Consider the following 18,130-nt stretch of genomic DNA (forward strand, 5'->3'; position numbering starts at 1 on the left):
CAGCTCTGTAGAATCAGGTCACCTCTAGTGTTCTACTGACACCAGCTCTGTAGAATCAGGTCACCTCTAGTGGTCTGACACCAGCTCTGTAGAATCAGGTCACCTCTAGTGTTCTACTGACACCAGCTCTGTAGAATCAGATCACCTCTAGTGGTCTGACACCAGCTCTGTAGAATCAGGTCACCTCTAGTGTTCTGACACCAGCTCTGTAGAATCAGGTCACGTCTAGTGTTCTACTGACACCAGCTCTGTAGAATCAGGTCACGTCTAGTGTTCTACTGACACCAGCTCTGTAGAATCAGGTCACCTCTAGTGGTCTGACACCAGCTCTGTAGAATCAGGTCACCTCTAGTGGTCTGACACCAGCTCTGTAGAATCAGGTCACCTCTAGTGGTCTGACACCAGCTCTGTAGAATCAGGTCACCTCTAGTGGTCTGACACCAGCTCTGTAGAATCAGGTCACCTCTAGTGGTCTGACACCAGCTCTGTAGAATCAGGTCACCTCTAGTGGTCTGACACCAGCTCTGTAGAATCAGGTCACCTCTAGTGGTCTGACACCAGCTGTGTAGAATCAGGTCACCTCTAGTGGTCTGACACCAGCTCTGTAGAATCAGGTCACCTCTAGTGGTCTGACACCAGCTCTGTAGAATCAGGACACCTCTAGTGGTCTGACACCAGCTCTGTAGAATCAGGTCACCTCTAGTGTTCTACTGACACCAGCTCTGTAGAATCAGATCACCTCTAGTGGTCTGACACCAGCTCTGTAGAATCAGGTCACCTCTAGTGGTCTGACACCAGCTCTGTAGAATCAGGTCACCTCTAGTGGTCTGACACCAGCTCTGTAGAATCAGGACACCTCTAGTGGTCTGACACCAGCTCTGTAGAATCAGGTCACCTCTAGTGTTCTACTGACACCAGCTCTGTAGAATCAGATCACCTCTAGTGGTCTGACACCAGCTCTGTAGAATCAGGTCACCTCTAGTGGTCTGACACCAGCTCTGTAGAATCAGGTCACCTCTAGTATTCTTTTGATTATAGTTCCTTCATTGTTCCAAGTTAAAATATTAGGATTTCCAAGTTTGAGTTGTGTTTTATTGAGGTAATGCAGCTGAAATATAACAGGTACTTTGGATATTGTAATCAATTAACAATCAAACGTATAACACTATGCGTGTTAGATGGACGAGTTACGTATTCTCAGACTCATCCCCCAAACAATCCCATGAGATTTAATAAATGTAATTTTAATAAATGTAAATTTTAACCATCCATCCAGTTATAGATATGTACAGACGGTTTGTGTTTTGTTGCATGTATACTAATATCATATAATATAATATACTGCGTTCCCTGCTTTATCTTTCACACTTTCAACATAAACGTTCAATTCAGAGACAAAAATATAAATAAATACACTTTAAATAAATATCGGAGATGAAGACATGTAATTTCACCATGTATAATAACGACCATAATAATCGTCATTAGTTCTGCAGGAATCTGGACGTCTAGACACGAGAATGAGATTTCACTGTGACATTATCTTTACTTAGCCTGGGTACCAGACCTGCTTGTGCTGTTATTCCACTCCTTGCCACTCATTGGTATTTTGACAAGCAGTGGCAAGGAGTGGAAGGACAGCACAAACAGGCCTGGTACCCAGGCTAACATTCACCTCGGATTAAATCCTCTTTAATGCCTGTTTTCACTGCTGTGAATCATATAACAGACAAAGTGCTGTGAATCATATAAAATACAACGTGTTGGGAATCATATAAAATACAACGTGTTGGGAATCATATAAAATACAAAGTGCTGTGAATCATATAAAATACAACGTGCTGTGAATCATATAAAATACAACGTGTTGGGAATCATATAAAATACAACGTGTTGGGAATCATATAAAATACAACGTGCTGTGAATCATATAAAATACAAAGTGCTGTGAATCATATAAAATACAACGTGCTGGGAATCATATAAAATACAACGTGCTGTGAATCATATAAAATACAACGTGTTGGGAATCATATAAAATACAAAGTGCTGTGAATCATATAAAATACAACGTGTTGGGAATCATATAAAATACAACGTGTTGGGAATCATATAAAATACAAAGTGCTGTGAATCATATAAAATACAACGTGCTGTGAATCATATAAAATACAAAGTGCTGTGAATCATATAAAATACAACGTGCTGGGAATCATATAAAATACAACGTGTTGGGAATCATATAAAATACAAAGTGCTGTGAATCATATAAAATACAACGTGCTGGGAATCATATGTTCTGAATCGTTCTGTTACTTCATAATGGTGATACTGCTGTTTTGTTACTTCATAATGGTGTTACTGCTTTTTTGACACTTCATAATGGTGTTACCGCAGTTTTGTCGTTTCATAATGGTGTTACTGCTGTTTTGTCACTTCATAATGGTGTTACTGCTGTTTTGTCACTTCATAATGGTGTTACTGCTGTTTTGTCACTTCATAATGGTGTTACTGCTGTTTTGATACTTCATAATGGTGATACTGCTGTTTTGATACTTCATAATGGTGTTACTGCTGTTTTGATACTTCATAATGGTGTTACTGCTGTTTTGTCACTTCATAATGGTGATACTGCTGTTTTGTCACTTCATAATGGTGATACTGCTGTTTTGTTACTTCATAATGGTGTTACTGCTGTTTTGACACTTCATAATGGTGTTACCGCTGTTTTGTCGTTTCATAATGGTGTTACTGCTGTTTTGTCACTTCATAATGGTGTTACTGCTGTTTTGTCACTTCATAATGGTGTTACTGCTGTTTTGTCACTTCATAATGGTGATACTGCTGTTTTGTCATTTCATAATGGTATTACTGCTGTTTTATTACTTCATAATGGTGTTACTGCTGTTTTGTTACTTCATAATGGTGATACTGCTGTTTTGTCACTTCATAATGGTGATACTGCTGTTTAGTCACTTCATAATGGTGTTACTGTTGTTTTGTCACTTCATAATGGTGTCACTGATGTTTTGTCTCTTCAGAATGGTAATACTGCTGTTTTGTCATTTCATAATGGTGTTACTGCTGTTTTGTAGTTTCATAATGGTGATACTGCTCTTTTGTCACTTCATAATGGTGTTACTGCTGTTTTGTGACTTCATAATGGTGTTACTGCTGTTTAGTCACTTCATAATGGTGTTACTGCTGTTTAGTCACTTCATAATGGTGTTACTGCTGTTTTGTGACTTCATAATGGTGTTACTGCTGTTTAGTCACTTCATAATGGTGTTACTGCTGTTTTGTGACTTCATAATGGTGTTACTGCTGTTTAGTCACTTCATAATGGTGTTACTGCTGTTTTGTCATTTCATAATGGTGATACTGCTGTTTTGTCATTTCATAATGGTGTTACTGCTGTTTTGTTACTTCATAATGTGTTACTGCTGTTTTGTTACTTCATAATGGTGTTACTGCTGTTTAGTCACTTCATAATGGTGTTACTGCTGTTTTGTTAATTCATAATGGTGTTACTGCTGTTTAGTCACTTCATAATGGTGTTACTGCTGTTTAGTCACTTCATAATGGTGATACTGCTGTTTTGTCACTTCATAATGGTGATACTGCTGTTTAGTCACTTCATAATGGTGTTACTGCTGTTTTGTCACTTCATAATGGTGTTACTGCGGTTTTGTGACTTCATAATGGTGTTACTGCTGTTTTGTTACTTCATAATGGTGATACTGTTGTTTTGTCACTACATAATGGTGTTACTGCGGTTTTGTGACTTCATAATGGTGTAACTGCTGTTTTGTGACTTCATAATGGTGTTACTGTTGTTTTGTTACTACATAATGGTGTTACTGCGGTTTTGTGACTTCATAATGGTGTTACTGCTGTTTTGTTACTTCATAATGGTGATACTGTTGTTTTGTCACTTCATAATGGTGTTACTACTGTTTTGTCACTTCATAATGGTGATACTGCTGTTTTGTCACTTCATAATGGTGATACTGCTGTTTAGTCACTTCATAATGGTGTTACTGCTGTTTAGTCACTTCATAATGGTGATACTGCTGTTTTGTCACTTCATAATGGTGATACTGCTGTTTAGTCACTTCATAATGGTGTTACTGCTGTTTTGTCACTTCATAATGGTGTTACTGCGGTTTTGTGACTTCATAATGGTGTTACTGCTGTTTTGTTACTTCATAATGGTGATACTGTTGTTTTGTCACTTCATAATGGTGTTACTGCTGTTTTGTCACTACATAATGGTGTTACTGCGGTTTTGTGACTTCATAATGGTGTTACTGCTGTTTTGTTACTTCATAATGGTGATACTGTTGTTTTGTCACTTCATAATGGTGTTACTGCTGTTTTGTCACTACATAATGGTGTTACTGCGGTTTTGTGACTTCATAATGGTGTTACTGCTGTTTTGTGACTTCATAATGGTGTTACTGTTGTTTTGTTACTACATAATGGTGTTACTGCGGTTTTGTGACTTCATAATGGTGTTACTGCTGTTTTGTTACTTCATAATGGTGATACTGTTGTTTTGTCACTTCATAATGGTGTTACTGCTGTTTTGTCACTACATAATGGTGTTACTGCGGTTTTGTGACTTCATAATGGTGTTACTGCTGTTTTGTGACTTCATAATGGTGTTACTGTTGTTTTGTTACTACATAATGGTGTTACTGCGGTTTTGTGACTTCATAATGGTGTTACTGCTGTTTTGTTACTTCATAATGGTGATACTGTTGTTTTGTCACTTCATAATGGTGTTACTACTGTTTTGTCACTTCATAATGGTGTTACTGCCTGATACAGCCTCCTTCGTCAATGCTAGCATGACGCTAATGCCCTAGGCTTCAGGAAAGACCATTCCCTGTGTGTGTGTGTGTGTGTGCATGCACACGTGTGTGTGTCTGTTTGCATTTGTGTGTGTCCATGGAAAACAGAGAAAGAGTTGAGGGGTGGTCCGACAATTAAGGACAGGTGGTGGGCGGAGACTTCAGATGGGGGTGTGTCCAGACTGCAGATGGGGGTGTGTCCAGACTGCATATGGAGGTGTGTCCAGACTCATGGGGGTGTGTCCAGATTGCATATGGAGGTGTGTCCAGACTCATGGGGGTGTGTCCAGACTGCATATGGAGGTGTGTCCAGACTCATGGAGGTGTGACCAGACTGCATATGAAGGTGTGTCCAGACTCATGGGGGTGTGTCCAGACTGTAGATGGAGGTGTGTCCAGACTCATGGAGGTGTGACCAGACTGTAGATGGAGGTGTGTCCAGACTGTAGATGGAGGTGTGTCCAGACTCATGGAGGTGTGTCCAGACTGTAGATGGAGATGTGTCCAGACTGTAGATGGAGGTGTGTCCAGACTGTAGATGGAGGTGTGTCCAGACTCATGGAGGTGTGTCCAGACTGTAGATGGAGGTGTGTCCAGACTGTAGATGGAGGTGTGTCCAGACTCATGGAGGTGTGTCCAGACTGTAGATGGAGGTGTGTCAAGGCTGTAGATGGAGGTGTGTCCAGACTCATGGAGGTGTGTCCAGACTGTAGATGGAGGTGTGTCAAGGCTGTAGATGGAGGTGTGTCCAGACTCATGGGGGTGTGTCCAGACTGTATATGGAGGTGTGTCCAGACTGCATATGGGGGGGTGTCCAGACTGCATATGGAGGTGTGTCCAGACTGCATATGGAGGTGTGTCCAGACTGCAGATGGAGGTGTGACCAGACTGCAGGTGGGGGTGTGACCAGACTGCAGATGGGGGTGTGACCAGACTGCAGATGGGGGTGTGTCCAGACTGCAGATGGAGGTGTGTCCAGACTGCAGATGGGGGTGTGTCCAGACTGCAGATGGGGGTGTGACCAGACTGCAGATGGGGGTGTGTCCAGACTGCAGATGGGGGTGTGTCCAGACTGCATATGGAGGTGTGTCCAGACTCATGGGGGTGTGTCCAGACTGTAGATGGAGGTGTGTCCAGACTCATGGAGGTGTGACCAGACTGCATATGGAGGTGTGTCCAGACTCATGGGGGTGTGTCCAGACTGTAGATGGAGGTGTGTCCAGACTGTAGATGGAGGTGTGTCAAGGCTGTAGATGGAGGTGTGTCCAGACTCATGGGGGTGTGTCCAGACTGTATATGGAGGTGTGTCCAGACTGCATATGGAGGTGTGTCCAGACTCATGGGGGTGTGTCCAGACTGCATATGGAGGTGTGTCCAGACTGCATATGGAGGTGTGTCCAGACTCATGGGGGTGTGTCCAGACTGTAGATGGAGGTGTGTCCAGACTGTAGATGGAGGTGTGTCAAGGCTGTAGATGGAGGTGTGTCCAGACTCATGGGGGTGTGTCCAGACTGCATATGGAGGTGTGTCCAGACTGCATATGGAGGTGTGTCCAGACTCATGGGGGTGTGTCCAGACTGCATATGGAGGTGTGTCCAGACTGCATATGGAGGTGTGTCCAGACTCATGGGGGTGTGTCCAGACTGTAGATGGAGGTGTGTCCAGACTGTAGATGGAGGTGTGTCAAGGCTGTAGATGGAGGTGTGTCCAGACTCATGGGGGTGTGTCCAGACTGTATATGGAGGTGTGTCCAGACTGCATATGGAGGTGTGTCCAGACTCATGGGGGTGTGTCCAGACTGCATATGGAGGTGTGTCCAGACTGCATATGGAGGTGTGTCCAGACTCATGGGGGTGTGTCCAGACTGCATATGGAGGTGTGTCCAGACTGCATATGGAGGTGTGTCCAGACTCATGGGGGTGTGTCCAGACTGCATATGGAGGTGTGTCCAGACTCATGGAGGTGTGACCAGACTGCATATGGAGGTGTGTCCAGACTCATGGGGGTGTGTCCAGACTGTAGATGGAGGTGTGTCCAGACTGTAGATGGAGGTGTGTCAAGGCTGTAGATGGAGGTGTGTCCAGACTCATGGGGGTGTGTCCAGACTGTATATGGAGGTGTGTCCAGACTGCATATGGAGGTGTGTCCAGACTGCATATGGAGGTGTGTCCAGACTGCAGATGGAGGTGTGTCCAGACTGTAGATGGAGGTGTGTCCAGACTCATGGGGGTGTGTCCAGACTGCATATGGAGGTGTGTCCAGACTGCATATGGAGGTGTGTCCAGACTCATGGGGGTGTGTCCAGACTGCATATGGAGGTGTGTCCAGACTGCATATGGAGGTGTGTCCAGACTCATGGGGGTGTGTCCAGACTGCATATGGAGGTGTGTCCAGACTCATGGAGGTGTGACCAGACTGCATATGGAGGTGTGTCCAGACTCATGGGGGTGTGTCCAGACTGTAGATGGAGGTGTGTCAAGGCTGTAGATGGAGGTGTGTCCAGACTCATGGGGGTGTGTCCAGACTGTATATGGAGGTGTGTCCAGACTGCATATGGAGGTGTGTCCAGACTGCATATGGAGGTGTGTCCAGACTGCAGATGGAGGTGTGTCCAGATTGCATATGGAGGTGTGTCCAGACTCATGGGGGTGTGTCCAGATTGTATATGGAGGTGTGTCCAGACTCATGGGGGTGTGTCCAGATTGCATATGGAGGTGTGTCCAGACCCATGGGGGTGTGTCCAGATTGCATATGGAGGTGTGTCCAGACTCATGGGGGTGTGTCCAGATTGCATATGGAGGTGTGTCCAGACTCATGGGGGTGTGTCCAGACTGCATATGGAGGTGTGTCCAGACTGCATATGGAGGTGTGTCCAGACTCATGGGGGTGTGTCCAGACTGCATATGGAGGTGTGTCCAGACTGCATATGGAGGTGTGTCCAGACTCATGGGGGTGTGTCCAGACTGCATATGGAGGTGTGTCCAGACTCATGGAGGTGTGACCAGACTGCATATGGAGGTGTGTCCAGACTCATGGGGGTGTGTCCAGACTGTAGATGGAGGTGTGTCCAGACTCATGGAGGTGTGACCAGACTGCATATGGAGGTGTGTCCAGACTCATGGGGGTGTGTCCAGACTGTAGATGGAGGTGTGTCCAGACTGTAGATGGAGGTGTGTCAAGGCTGTAGATGGAGGTGTGTCCAGACTCATGGGGGTGTGTCCAGACTGTATATGGAGGTGTGTCCAGACTGCATATGGAGGTGTGTCCAGACTGCATATGGAGGTGTGTCCAGACTGCAGATGGAGGTGTGTCCAGATTGCATATGGAGGTGTGTCCAGACTCATGGGGGTGTGTCCAGATTGTATATGGAGGTGTGTCCAGACTCATGGGGGTGTGTCCAGATTGCATATGGAGGTGTGTCCAGACCCATGGGGGTGTGTCCAGATTGCATATGGAGGTGTGTCCAGACTCATGGGGGTGTGTCCAGATTGCATATGGAGGTGTGTCCAGACTCATGGGGGTGTGTCCAGATTGTATATGGAGGTGTGTCCAGACTGCAGGTGGGGGTGTGACCAGACTGCAGATGGGGGTGTGACCAGACTGCAGATGGGGGTGTGTCCAGACTGCAGATGGAGGTGTGTCCAGATTGCATATGGAGGTGTGTCCAGACTCACGGGGGTGTGTCCAGATTGTATATGGAGGTGTGTCCAGACTGCAGGTGGGGGTGTGACCAGACTGCAGATGGGGGTGTGACCAGACTGCAGATGGGGGTGTGTCCAGACTGCAGATGGAAGTGTGTCCAGACTGCAGATGGAGGTGTGTCCAGACTCATGGGGGTGTGTCCAGATTGCATATGGAGGTGTGACCAGACTGTATATGGAGGTGTGTCCAGACTGCATATGGAGGTGTGTCCAGACTGTAGATGGAGGTGTGTCCAGACTGGAGGTGTGTCCAGACTGTAGATGGAGGTGTGTCCAGACTGTAAATGGAGGTGTGTCCAGACTGGAGGTGTGTCCAGACTGCATATGGAGGTGTGTCCAGACTGCATATGGAGGTGTGTCCAGACTGCATATGGAGGTGTGTCCAGGCTCATGGAGGTGTGTCCAGGCTCATGGAGGTGTGGCCAGGCTCATGTGTTGATGGTGTTGGCTGCAGCCAGGAGAGCTGCAAACTGAGAATCTGGTCTCTGCATCAGGACCTCTGGACTGTCAAACTCAACCGCCTGCCAGGTGGGTACAACACACACAGACATAAATCAGTTCATTTATACATCCATCTATCTCCTCTCAGTCTATCAATATTCACCCATGTCTAGTTTGTTTTGAAACCTTTTAAAAACCAATATGAAGCCAGTAGATGAAAGCTTCTCTGAAAAGTGTAAAACAGGAGATCCTTAAAGTTTTGTGACCAGACTGTAGATGGAGGTGTGTCCAGACTCATGGAGGTGTGTCCAGACTGTAGATGGAGGTGTGTCAAGGCTGTAGATGGAGGTGTGTCCAGACTCATGGGGGTGTGTCCAGACTGCAGATGGAGGTGTGTCCAGACTGTAGATGGAGGTGTGTCAAGGCTGTAGATGGAGGTGTGTCCAGACTCATGGGGGTGTGTCCAGACTGTATATGGAGGTGTGTCCAGACTGCATATGGGGGGGTGTCCAGACTGCATATGGAGGTGTGTCCAGACTGCATATGGAGGTGTGTCCAGACTGCAGATGGAGGTGTGACCAGACTGCAGGTGGGGGTGTGTCCAGACTCATGGAGGTGTGTCCAGACTGTAGATGGAGGTGTGTCCAGACTGTAGATGGAGGTGTGTCAAGGCTGTAGATGGAGGTGTGTCCAGACTCATGGGGGTGTGTCCAGACTGTATATGGAGGTGTGTCCAGACTGCATATGGGGGGGTGTCCAGACTGCATATGGAGGTGTGTCCAGACTGCATATGGAGGTGTGTCCAGACTGCAGATGGAGGTGTGACCAGACTGCAGGTGGGGGTGTGACCAGACTGCAGATGGGGGTGTGACCAGACTGCAGATGGGGGTGTGTCCAGACTGTAAATGGAGGTGTGTCCAGACTGGAGGTGTGTCCAGATTGCATATGGAGGTGTGACCAGACTGTATATGGAGGTGTGTCCAGACTGCATATGGAGGTGTGTCCAGACTGTAGATGGAGGTGTGTCCAGACTGGAGGTGTGTCCAGACTGTAGATGGAGGTGTGTCCAGACTGTAAATGGAGGTGTGTCCAGACTGGAGGTGTGTCCAGACTGCATATGGAGGTGTGTCCAGACTGCATATGGAGGTGTGTCCAGACTGCATATGGAGGTGTGTCCAGGCTCATGGAGGTGTGTCCAGGCTCATGGAGGTGTGGCCAGGCTCATGTGTTGATGGTGTTGGCTGCAGCCAGGAGAGCTGCAAACTGAGAATCTGGTCTCTGCATCAGGACCTCTGGACTGTCAAACTCAACCGCCTGCCAGGTGGGTACAACACACACAGACATAAATCAGTTCATTTATACATCCATCTATCTCCTCTCAGTCTATCAATATTCACCCATGTCTAGTTTGTTTTGAAACCTTTTAAAAACCAATATGAAGCCAGTAGATGAAAGCTTCTCTGAAAAGTGTAAAACAGGAGATCCTTAAAGTTTTGTGACCAGACTGTAGATGGAGGTGTGTCCAGACTCATGGAGGTGTGTCCAGACTGTAGATGGAGGTGTGTCCAGACTGTAGATGGAGGTGTGTCAAGGCTGTAGATGGAGGTGTGTCCAGACTCATGGGGGTGTGTCCAGACTGTATATGGAGGTGTGTCCAGACTGCATATGGGGGGGTGTCCAGACTGCATATGGAGGTGTGTCCAGACTGCATATGGAGGTGTGTCCAGACTGCAGATGGAGGTGTGACCAGACTGCAGGTGGGGGTGTGACCAGACTGCAGATGGGGGTGTGACCAGACTGCAGATGGGGGTGTGTCCAGACTGCAGATGGAGGTGTGTCCAGACTGCAGATGGAAGTGTGTCCAGACTGCAGATGGAGGTGTGTCCAGACTCATGGGGGTGTGTCCAGACTGCATATGGAGGTGTGTCCAGACTCATGGAGGTGTGACCAGACTGCATATGGAGGTGTGTCCAGACTCATGGGGGTGTGTCCAGACTGTAGATGGAGGTGTGTCCAGACTCATGGAGGTGTGACCAGACTGCATATGGAGGTGTGTCCAGACTCATGGGGGTGTGTCCAGACTGTAGATGGAGGTGTGTCCAGACTGTAGATGGAGGTGTGTCAAGGCTGTAGATGGAGGTGTGTCCAGACTCATGGGGGTGTGTCCAGACTGTATATGGAGGTGTGTCCAGACTGCATATGGAGGTGTGTCCAGACTCATGGGGGTGTGTCCAGACTGCATATGGAGGTGTGTCCAGACTGCATATGGAGGTGTGTCCAGACTCATGGGGGTGTGTCCAGACTGCATATGGAGGTGTGTCCAGACTGCATATGGAGGTGTGTCCAGACTCATGGGGGTGTGTCCAGACTGTAGATGGAGGTGTGTCCAGACTCATGGAGGTGTGACCAGACTGCATATGGAGGTGTGTCCAGACTGCATATGGAGGTGTGTCCAGACTGCATATGGAGGTGTGTCCAGACTGCAGATGGAGGTGTGTCCAGATTGCATATGGAGGTGTGTCCAGACTCATGGGGGTGTGTCCAGATTGTATATGGAGGTGTGTCCAGACTCATGGGGGTGTGTCCAGATTGCATATGGAGGTGTGTCCAGACCCATGGGGGTGTGTCCAGATTGCATATGGAGGTGTGTCCAGACTCATGGGGGTGTGTCCAGATTGCATATGGAGGTGTGTCCAGACTCATGGGGGTGTGTCCAGATTGTATATGGAGGTGTGTCCAGACTGCAGGTGGGGGTGTGACCAGACTGCAGATGGGGGTGTGACCAGACTGCAGATGGGGGTGTGTCCAGACTGCAGATGGAGGTGTGTCCAGATTGCATATGGAGGTGTGTCCAGACTCACGGGGGTGTGTCCAGATTGTATATGGAGGTGTGTCCAGACTGCAGGTGGGGGTGTGACCAGACTGCAGATGGGGGTGTGACCAGACTGCAGATGGGGGTGTGTCCAGACTGCAGATGGAGGTGTGTCCAGACTCATGGGGGTGTGTCCAGATTGCATATGGAGGTGTGACCAGACTGTATATGGAGGTGTGTCCAGACTGCATATGGAGGTGTGTCCAGACTGTAGATGGAGGTGTGTCCAGACTGGAGGTGTGTCCAGACTGTAGATGGAGGTGTGTCCAGACTGTAAATGGAGGTGTGTCCAGACTGGAGGTGTGTCCAGACTGCATATGGAGGTGTGTCCAGACTGCATATGGAGGTGTGTCCAGACTGCATATGGAGGTGTGTCCAGGCTCATGGAGGTGTGTCCAGGCTCATGGAGGTGTGGCCAGGCTCATGTGTTGATGGTGTTGGCTGCAGCCAGGAGAGCTGCAAACTGAGAATCTGGTCTCTGCATCAGGACCTCTGGACTGTCAAACTCAACCGCCTGCCAGGTGGGTACAACACACACAGACATAAATCAGTTCATTTATACATCCATCTATCTCCTCTCAGTCTATCAATATTCACCCATGTCTAGTTTGTTTTGAAACCTTTTAAAAACCAATATGAAGCCAGTAGATGAAAGCTTCTCTGAAAAGTGTAAAACAGGAGATCCTTAAAGTTTTGTCTGTCTGTCTGTCTGTCTGTCTGTCTGTCTGTCTGTCTGTCTGTCTGTCTGTCTGTCTGTCTGTCTGTCTGTCTGTCTGTCTGTCTGTCTGTCTGTCTGTCTGTCTGGGGTTATGTGTTTGTAACAGGTCAGGTAGCTAGCCTGCCTGCCTGCCTGTCTGCCTGCCTGCCTGCCTGCCTGTCTGTCTGTCTGTCTGTCTGTCTGTCTGTCTGTCTGTCTGTCTGTCTGTCTGTCTGTCTGTCTGTCTGTCTGTCTGTCTGTCTGTCTGTCTGTCTGGGGTTATGTGTTTGTAACAGGTCAGGTAGCTAGCCTGCCTGCCTGTCTGTCTGCCTGCCTGCCTGCCTGCCTGTCTGTCTGTCTGTCTGTCTGTCTGTCTGTCTGGGGTTATGTGTTTGTAACAGGTCAGGTAGCTAGCCTGCCTGCCTGTCTGCCTGCCTGCCTGCCTGTCTGTCTGTCTGTCTGTCTGTCTGTCTGTCTGTCTGTCTGTCTGTCTGTCTGTCTGGGGTATGTGTTTGTAACAGGTCAGGTAGCTAGCCTGCCTGCCTGTCTGCCTGCCTGCCTGCCTGTCTGTCTGTCTGTCTGGGGTTATGTGTTTGTAACAGGTCAGGTAGCTAGCCTGCCTGCCTGTCTGCCTGCCTGCTGCCTGCCTGCCTGTCTGTCTGTCTGTCTGGGGTTATGTGTTTGTAACAGGTCAGGTAGCTAGCCTGCCTGCCTGTCTGCCTGCCTGCCTGCCTGTCTGTCTGTCTGTCTGTCTGTCTGTCTGTCTGGGGTTATGTGTTTGTAACAGGTCAGGTAGCTAGCCTGCCTGCCTGTCTGCCTGCCTGCCTGTCTGCCTGTCTGTCTGCCTGTCTGTCTGTCTGTCTGTCTGTCTGCCTGTCTGCCTGCCTGTCTGTCTGTCTGTCTGTCTGTCTGTCTGTCTGTCTGTGTCTGTCTAGCCTACCTTTCCGGCGTCCATGACCAGTATACGATCTGACTCCAGGACCGTGTTAATGCGGTGAGCAATAGTAAGCATGGTACAGTCCTGGAACGCGTGTCTAATGGTGTGCTGGATCAGAGAGTCTGTCTCTGAGTCGATCGACGCTGTCGCCTCGTCCAACAAGATGATCTGAGGAGGAGAGACCAGGCTAATATTCAGGTTAATATGATACCAGCTGTGTAGTCTTGACAGAACAGGAGAGACCAGGCTAACATTCAGGTTATTAGGATACCAGCTGTGTAGTCTTGACAGAACAGGAGAGACCAGGCTAACATTCAGGTTATTAGGATATCAGCTGTGTAGTCTTGACAGAACAGGAGAGACCAGGCTAATATTCAGGTTAATATGATACCAGCTGTGTAGTCTTGACAGAACAGGAGAGACCAGGCTAATATTCAGGTTATTAGGATACCAGCTGTGTAGTCTTGACAGAACAGGAGAGACCAGGCTAACATTCAGGTTATTAGGATACCAGCTGTGTAGTATTGACAGAACAGGAGAGACCAGGCTAACATTCAGGTTATTAGGATACCAGCTGTGTAGTCTTGAGAGAACAGGAGAGACCAGGCTAACATTCAGGTTATTAGGATACCAGCTGTGTAGTTTTGACAGAACAGGAGAGACCAGGCTAATATTCAGGTTATTAGGATACCAGCTGTGTAGTCTTGACAGAACAGGAGAGACCAGGCTAACATTCAAGTTATTAGGATACCAGCTGTGTAGTCTTGACAGAACAGGAGAGACCAGGCTAACATTCAGGTTATTAGGATACCAGCTGTGTAGTCTTGACAGAACAGGAGAGACCAGGCTAACATTCAGGTTATTAGGATACCAGCTGTGTAGTCTTGACAGAACAGGAGAGACCAGGCTAATATTCAGGTTATTAGGATACCAGCTGTGTAGTCTTGACAGAACAGGAGACCAGGCTAACATTCAGGTTATTAGGATACCAGCTGTGTAGTCTTGACAGAACAGGAGAGACCAGGCTAACATTCAGGTTATTAGGATACCAGCTGTGTAGTCTTGACAGAACAGGAGACCAGGCTAACATTCAGGTTATTAGGATACCAGCTGTGTAGTCTTGACAGAACAGGAGAGACCAGGCTAACATTCAGGTTATTAGGATACCAGCTGTGTAGTCTTGCCAGAACAGGAGAGACCAGGCTAACATTCAGGTTATTAGGATACCAGCTGTGTAGTCTTGACAGAACAGGAGAGACCAGGCTAATATTCAGGTTATTAGGATACCAGCTGTGTAGTCTTGACAGAACAGGAGAGACCAGGCTAATATTCAGGTTATTAGGATACCAGCTGTGTAGTCTTGACAGAACAGGAGAGACCAGGCTAACATTCAGGTTATTAGGATACCAGCTGTGTAGTCTTGACAGAACAGGAGAGACCAGGCTAATATTCAGGTTATTAGGATACCAGCTGTGTAGTCTTGACAGAACAGGAGACCAGGCTAACATTCAGGTTATTAGGATACCAGCTGTGTAGTCTTGACAGAACAGGAGAGACCAGGCTAACATTCAGGTTATTAGGATACCAGCTGTGTAGTCTTGACAGAACAGGAGAGACCAGGCTAACATTCAGGTTATTATGATACCAGCTGTGTAGTCTTGACAGAACAGGAGAGACCAGGCTAACATTCAGGTTATTAGGATACCAGCTGTGTAGTCTTGAAAGAACAGCAGAGACCAGGCTAATATTCAGGTTATTAAGATACCAGCTGTGTAGTCTTGACAGAACAGGAGAGACCAGGCTAACATTCAGGTTATTAAGATACCAGCTGTGTAGTCTTGACAGAACAGGAGAGACCAGGCTAACATTCAGGTTATTAGGATACCAGCTGTGTAGTCTTGACAGAACAGGAGAGACCAGGCTAACATTCAGGTTATTAGGATACCAGCTGTGTAGTCTTGACAAAACAGGAGAGACCAGGCTAACATTCAGGTTATTAGGATACCAGCTGTGTTGTCTTGACAGAACAGGAGAGACCAGGCTAACATTCAGGTTATTAGGATACCAGCTGTGTTGTCTTGACAGAACAGGAGAGACCAGGCTAACATTCAGGTTATTAGGATACCAGCTGTGTAGTCTTGACAGAACAGGAGAGACCAGGCTAATATTCAGGTTATTAGGATACCAGCTGTGTTGTCTTGACAGAACAGGAGAGACCAGGCTAATATTCAGGTTATTAGGATACCAGCTGTGTTGTCTTGACAGAACAGGAGAGACCAGGCTAATATTCAGGTTATTAGGATACCAGCTGTGTTGTCTTGACAGAACAGGAGAGACCAGGCTAATATTCAGGTTATTAGGATACCAGCTGTGTTGTCTTGACAGAACAGGAGAGACCAGGCTAACATTCAGGTTATTAAGATACCAGCTGTGTAGTCTTGACAGAACAGGAGAGACCAGGCTAACATTCAGGTTATTAGGATACCAGCTGTGTAGTCTTGACAGAACAGGAGAGACCAGGCTAACATTCAGGTTATTAGGATACCAGCTGTGTAGTCTTGACAGAACAGGAGAGACCAGGCTAACATTCAGGTTATTAGGATACCAGCTGTGTAGTCTTGCAATGTAATCCTTCCAGGTCTGGAAGAAGATTGGAAATGGAGGCTAGGTAACTATGTAAAATTGCAATTTACTAATGTCAATTAGGTAGTAAATACCTGGTAATTGCTGTACTGTAAAATACATTTTCCTAGAATACAGTATGACTAGCTGTATGTACCGTGAAATACATTTTCCTGGAATACAGTATGACTAGCTGTATGTACTGTAAATTACATTTTCCTAGAATACACTACGACTAGCTGTATGTACTGTAAAATACATTTCCCTAGAATACAGTATGACTAGCTGTATGTACTGTAAAATACATTTTACTGGAATACAGTATGACTAGCTGTATGTACTGTAAAATACATTTCCCTAGAATACAGTATGACTAGCTGTATGTACTGTAAAATACATTTTACTGGAATACACTACGACTAGCTGTATGTACTGTAAAATACATTTCCCTAGAATACAGTACGACTAGCTGTATGTACTGTAAAATACATTTCCCTAGAATACAGTACGACTAGCTCTATGTACTGTAAAATACATTTTACTGGAATACAGTATGACTAGCTCTATGTACTGTAAAATACATTTTCCTGGAATACAGTATGACTAGCTGTATGTACTGTAAAATACATTTTCCTAGAATACAGTATGACTAGCTGTATGTACTGTAAAATACATTTTCCTAGAATACAGTATGACTAGCTGTATGTACTGTAAAATACATTTTCCTAGAATACAGTACATTCTATGTTGCTGTAAAAGGAGATGTTTCTGTGAGCTGACCTTGGAGTTCCGTAGCAGGGCTCTGGCCATACACATCAGCTGTCTCTCTCCCACAGAAAAGTTCTCCCCGTTCTCCACCACCTCAGACTGCAGCTTCTCAGGGAGACTGGAGATCTGAGAAACACAGAGGGACGTGGCGTTGTTGCTATCATCATGATGATGATCATCATCATCCTAATCACCATCACCATCATCATCCTCATCAATATCAACATAATCGTCGTCATCACCAACACCATCATCATCATCACCATTATCATTATCATCACCATAATCACCATTATCATCACCATTATCATCATCACCATCTATACTCCTGTGACTTTCAACTGGGGTCGACACTTGATCTCTGTCAGCCAACAGACAGTAAACCAGGCCTTATGTAATGTCCCCCATAGAGGCAGCCAACAGACAGTAAACCAGGCCTTATGTAATGGTCCCCATAGAGGCAGCCAACAGACAGTAAACCAGGCCTTATGTAATGTTCCCCATAGAGGCAGCCAACAGACAGTAAACCAGGCCTTATGTAATGTTCCCATAGAGGCAGCCAACAGACAGTAAACCAGGCCTTATGTAATGTTCCCCATAGAGGCAGCCAACAGACAGTAAACCAGGCCTTATGTAATGGTCCCCATAGAGGCAGCCAACAGACAGTAAACCAGGCCTTATGTAATGTTCCCCATAGAGGCAGCCAACAGACAGTAAACCAGGCCTTATGTAATGTCCCCCATAGAGGCAGCCAACAGACAGTAAACCAGGCCTTATGTAATGGTCCCCATAGAGGCAGCCAACAGACAGTAAACCAGGCCTTATGTAATGTTCCCCATAGAGGCAGCCAACAGACAGTAAACCAGGCCTTATGTAATGTTCCCATAGAGGCAGCCAACAGACAGTAAACCAGGCCTTATGTAATGTTCCCCATAGAGGCAGCCAACAGACAGTAAACCAGGCCTTATGTAATGGTCCCCATAGAGGCAGCCAACAGACAGTAAACCAGGCCTTATGTAATGGTCCCCATAGAGGCAGCCAGTAAACCAGGCCTTATGTAATGGTCCCCATAGAGGCAGCCAGTAAACCAGGCCTTATGTAATGGTCCCCATAGAGGCAGCCAGTAAACCAGGCCTTATGTAATGGTCCCCATAGAGGCAGCCAGTAAACCAGGCCTTATGTAATGGTCCCCATAGAGGCAGCCAGTAAACCAGGCCTTATGTAATGGTCCCCATA

The 18,130-nt window shown here is 46.7% G+C and overlaps 1 protein-coding gene and 1 long non-coding RNA gene across 2 annotated transcripts in view; both read right to left on the reverse strand.

Moving 5' to 3' along the window:
* Nucleotides 1-1,070: 1,070 nt before the first annotated feature.
* On the reverse strand, nt 1,071-5,333 carry LOC139575446 (uncharacterized). Its single transcript, XR_011674946.1, has 2 exons — nt 1,676-5,333; nt 1,071-1,554 (listed from the first exon to the last, which is right to left on the reverse strand). It is a non-coding gene; the product is annotated as an uncharacterized lncRNA (long non-coding RNA).
* Nucleotides 5,334-11,430: 6,097 nt separating this feature from the next.
* The window catches only part of abcc12 (ATP-binding cassette, sub-family C (CFTR/MRP), member 12), a 101,346-nt gene continuing 94,646 nt past the window's right edge, over nt 11,431-18,130 (reverse strand). Inside the window, exons 29-31 of the mRNA XM_071400410.1 lie at nt 16,907-17,020; nt 13,508-13,672; nt 11,431-12,384 (exon numbers count right to left, since the gene is read on the reverse strand). Coding sequence (XP_071256511.1) covers nt 12,292-12,384; nt 13,508-13,672; nt 16,907-17,020 — 372 coding nt within the window. The 3' untranslated portion in view covers nt 11,431-12,291. The remainder of the gene's footprint in view (nt 12,385-13,507; nt 13,673-16,906; nt 17,021-18,130) is intronic.

This window comes from Salvelinus alpinus, chromosome 5, assembly GCF_045679555.1.
Source record: "Salvelinus alpinus chromosome 5, SLU_Salpinus.1, whole genome shotgun sequence".
Classification (NCBI taxonomy): Eukaryota; Metazoa; Chordata; class Actinopteri; order Salmoniformes; family Salmonidae; genus Salvelinus; species Salvelinus alpinus.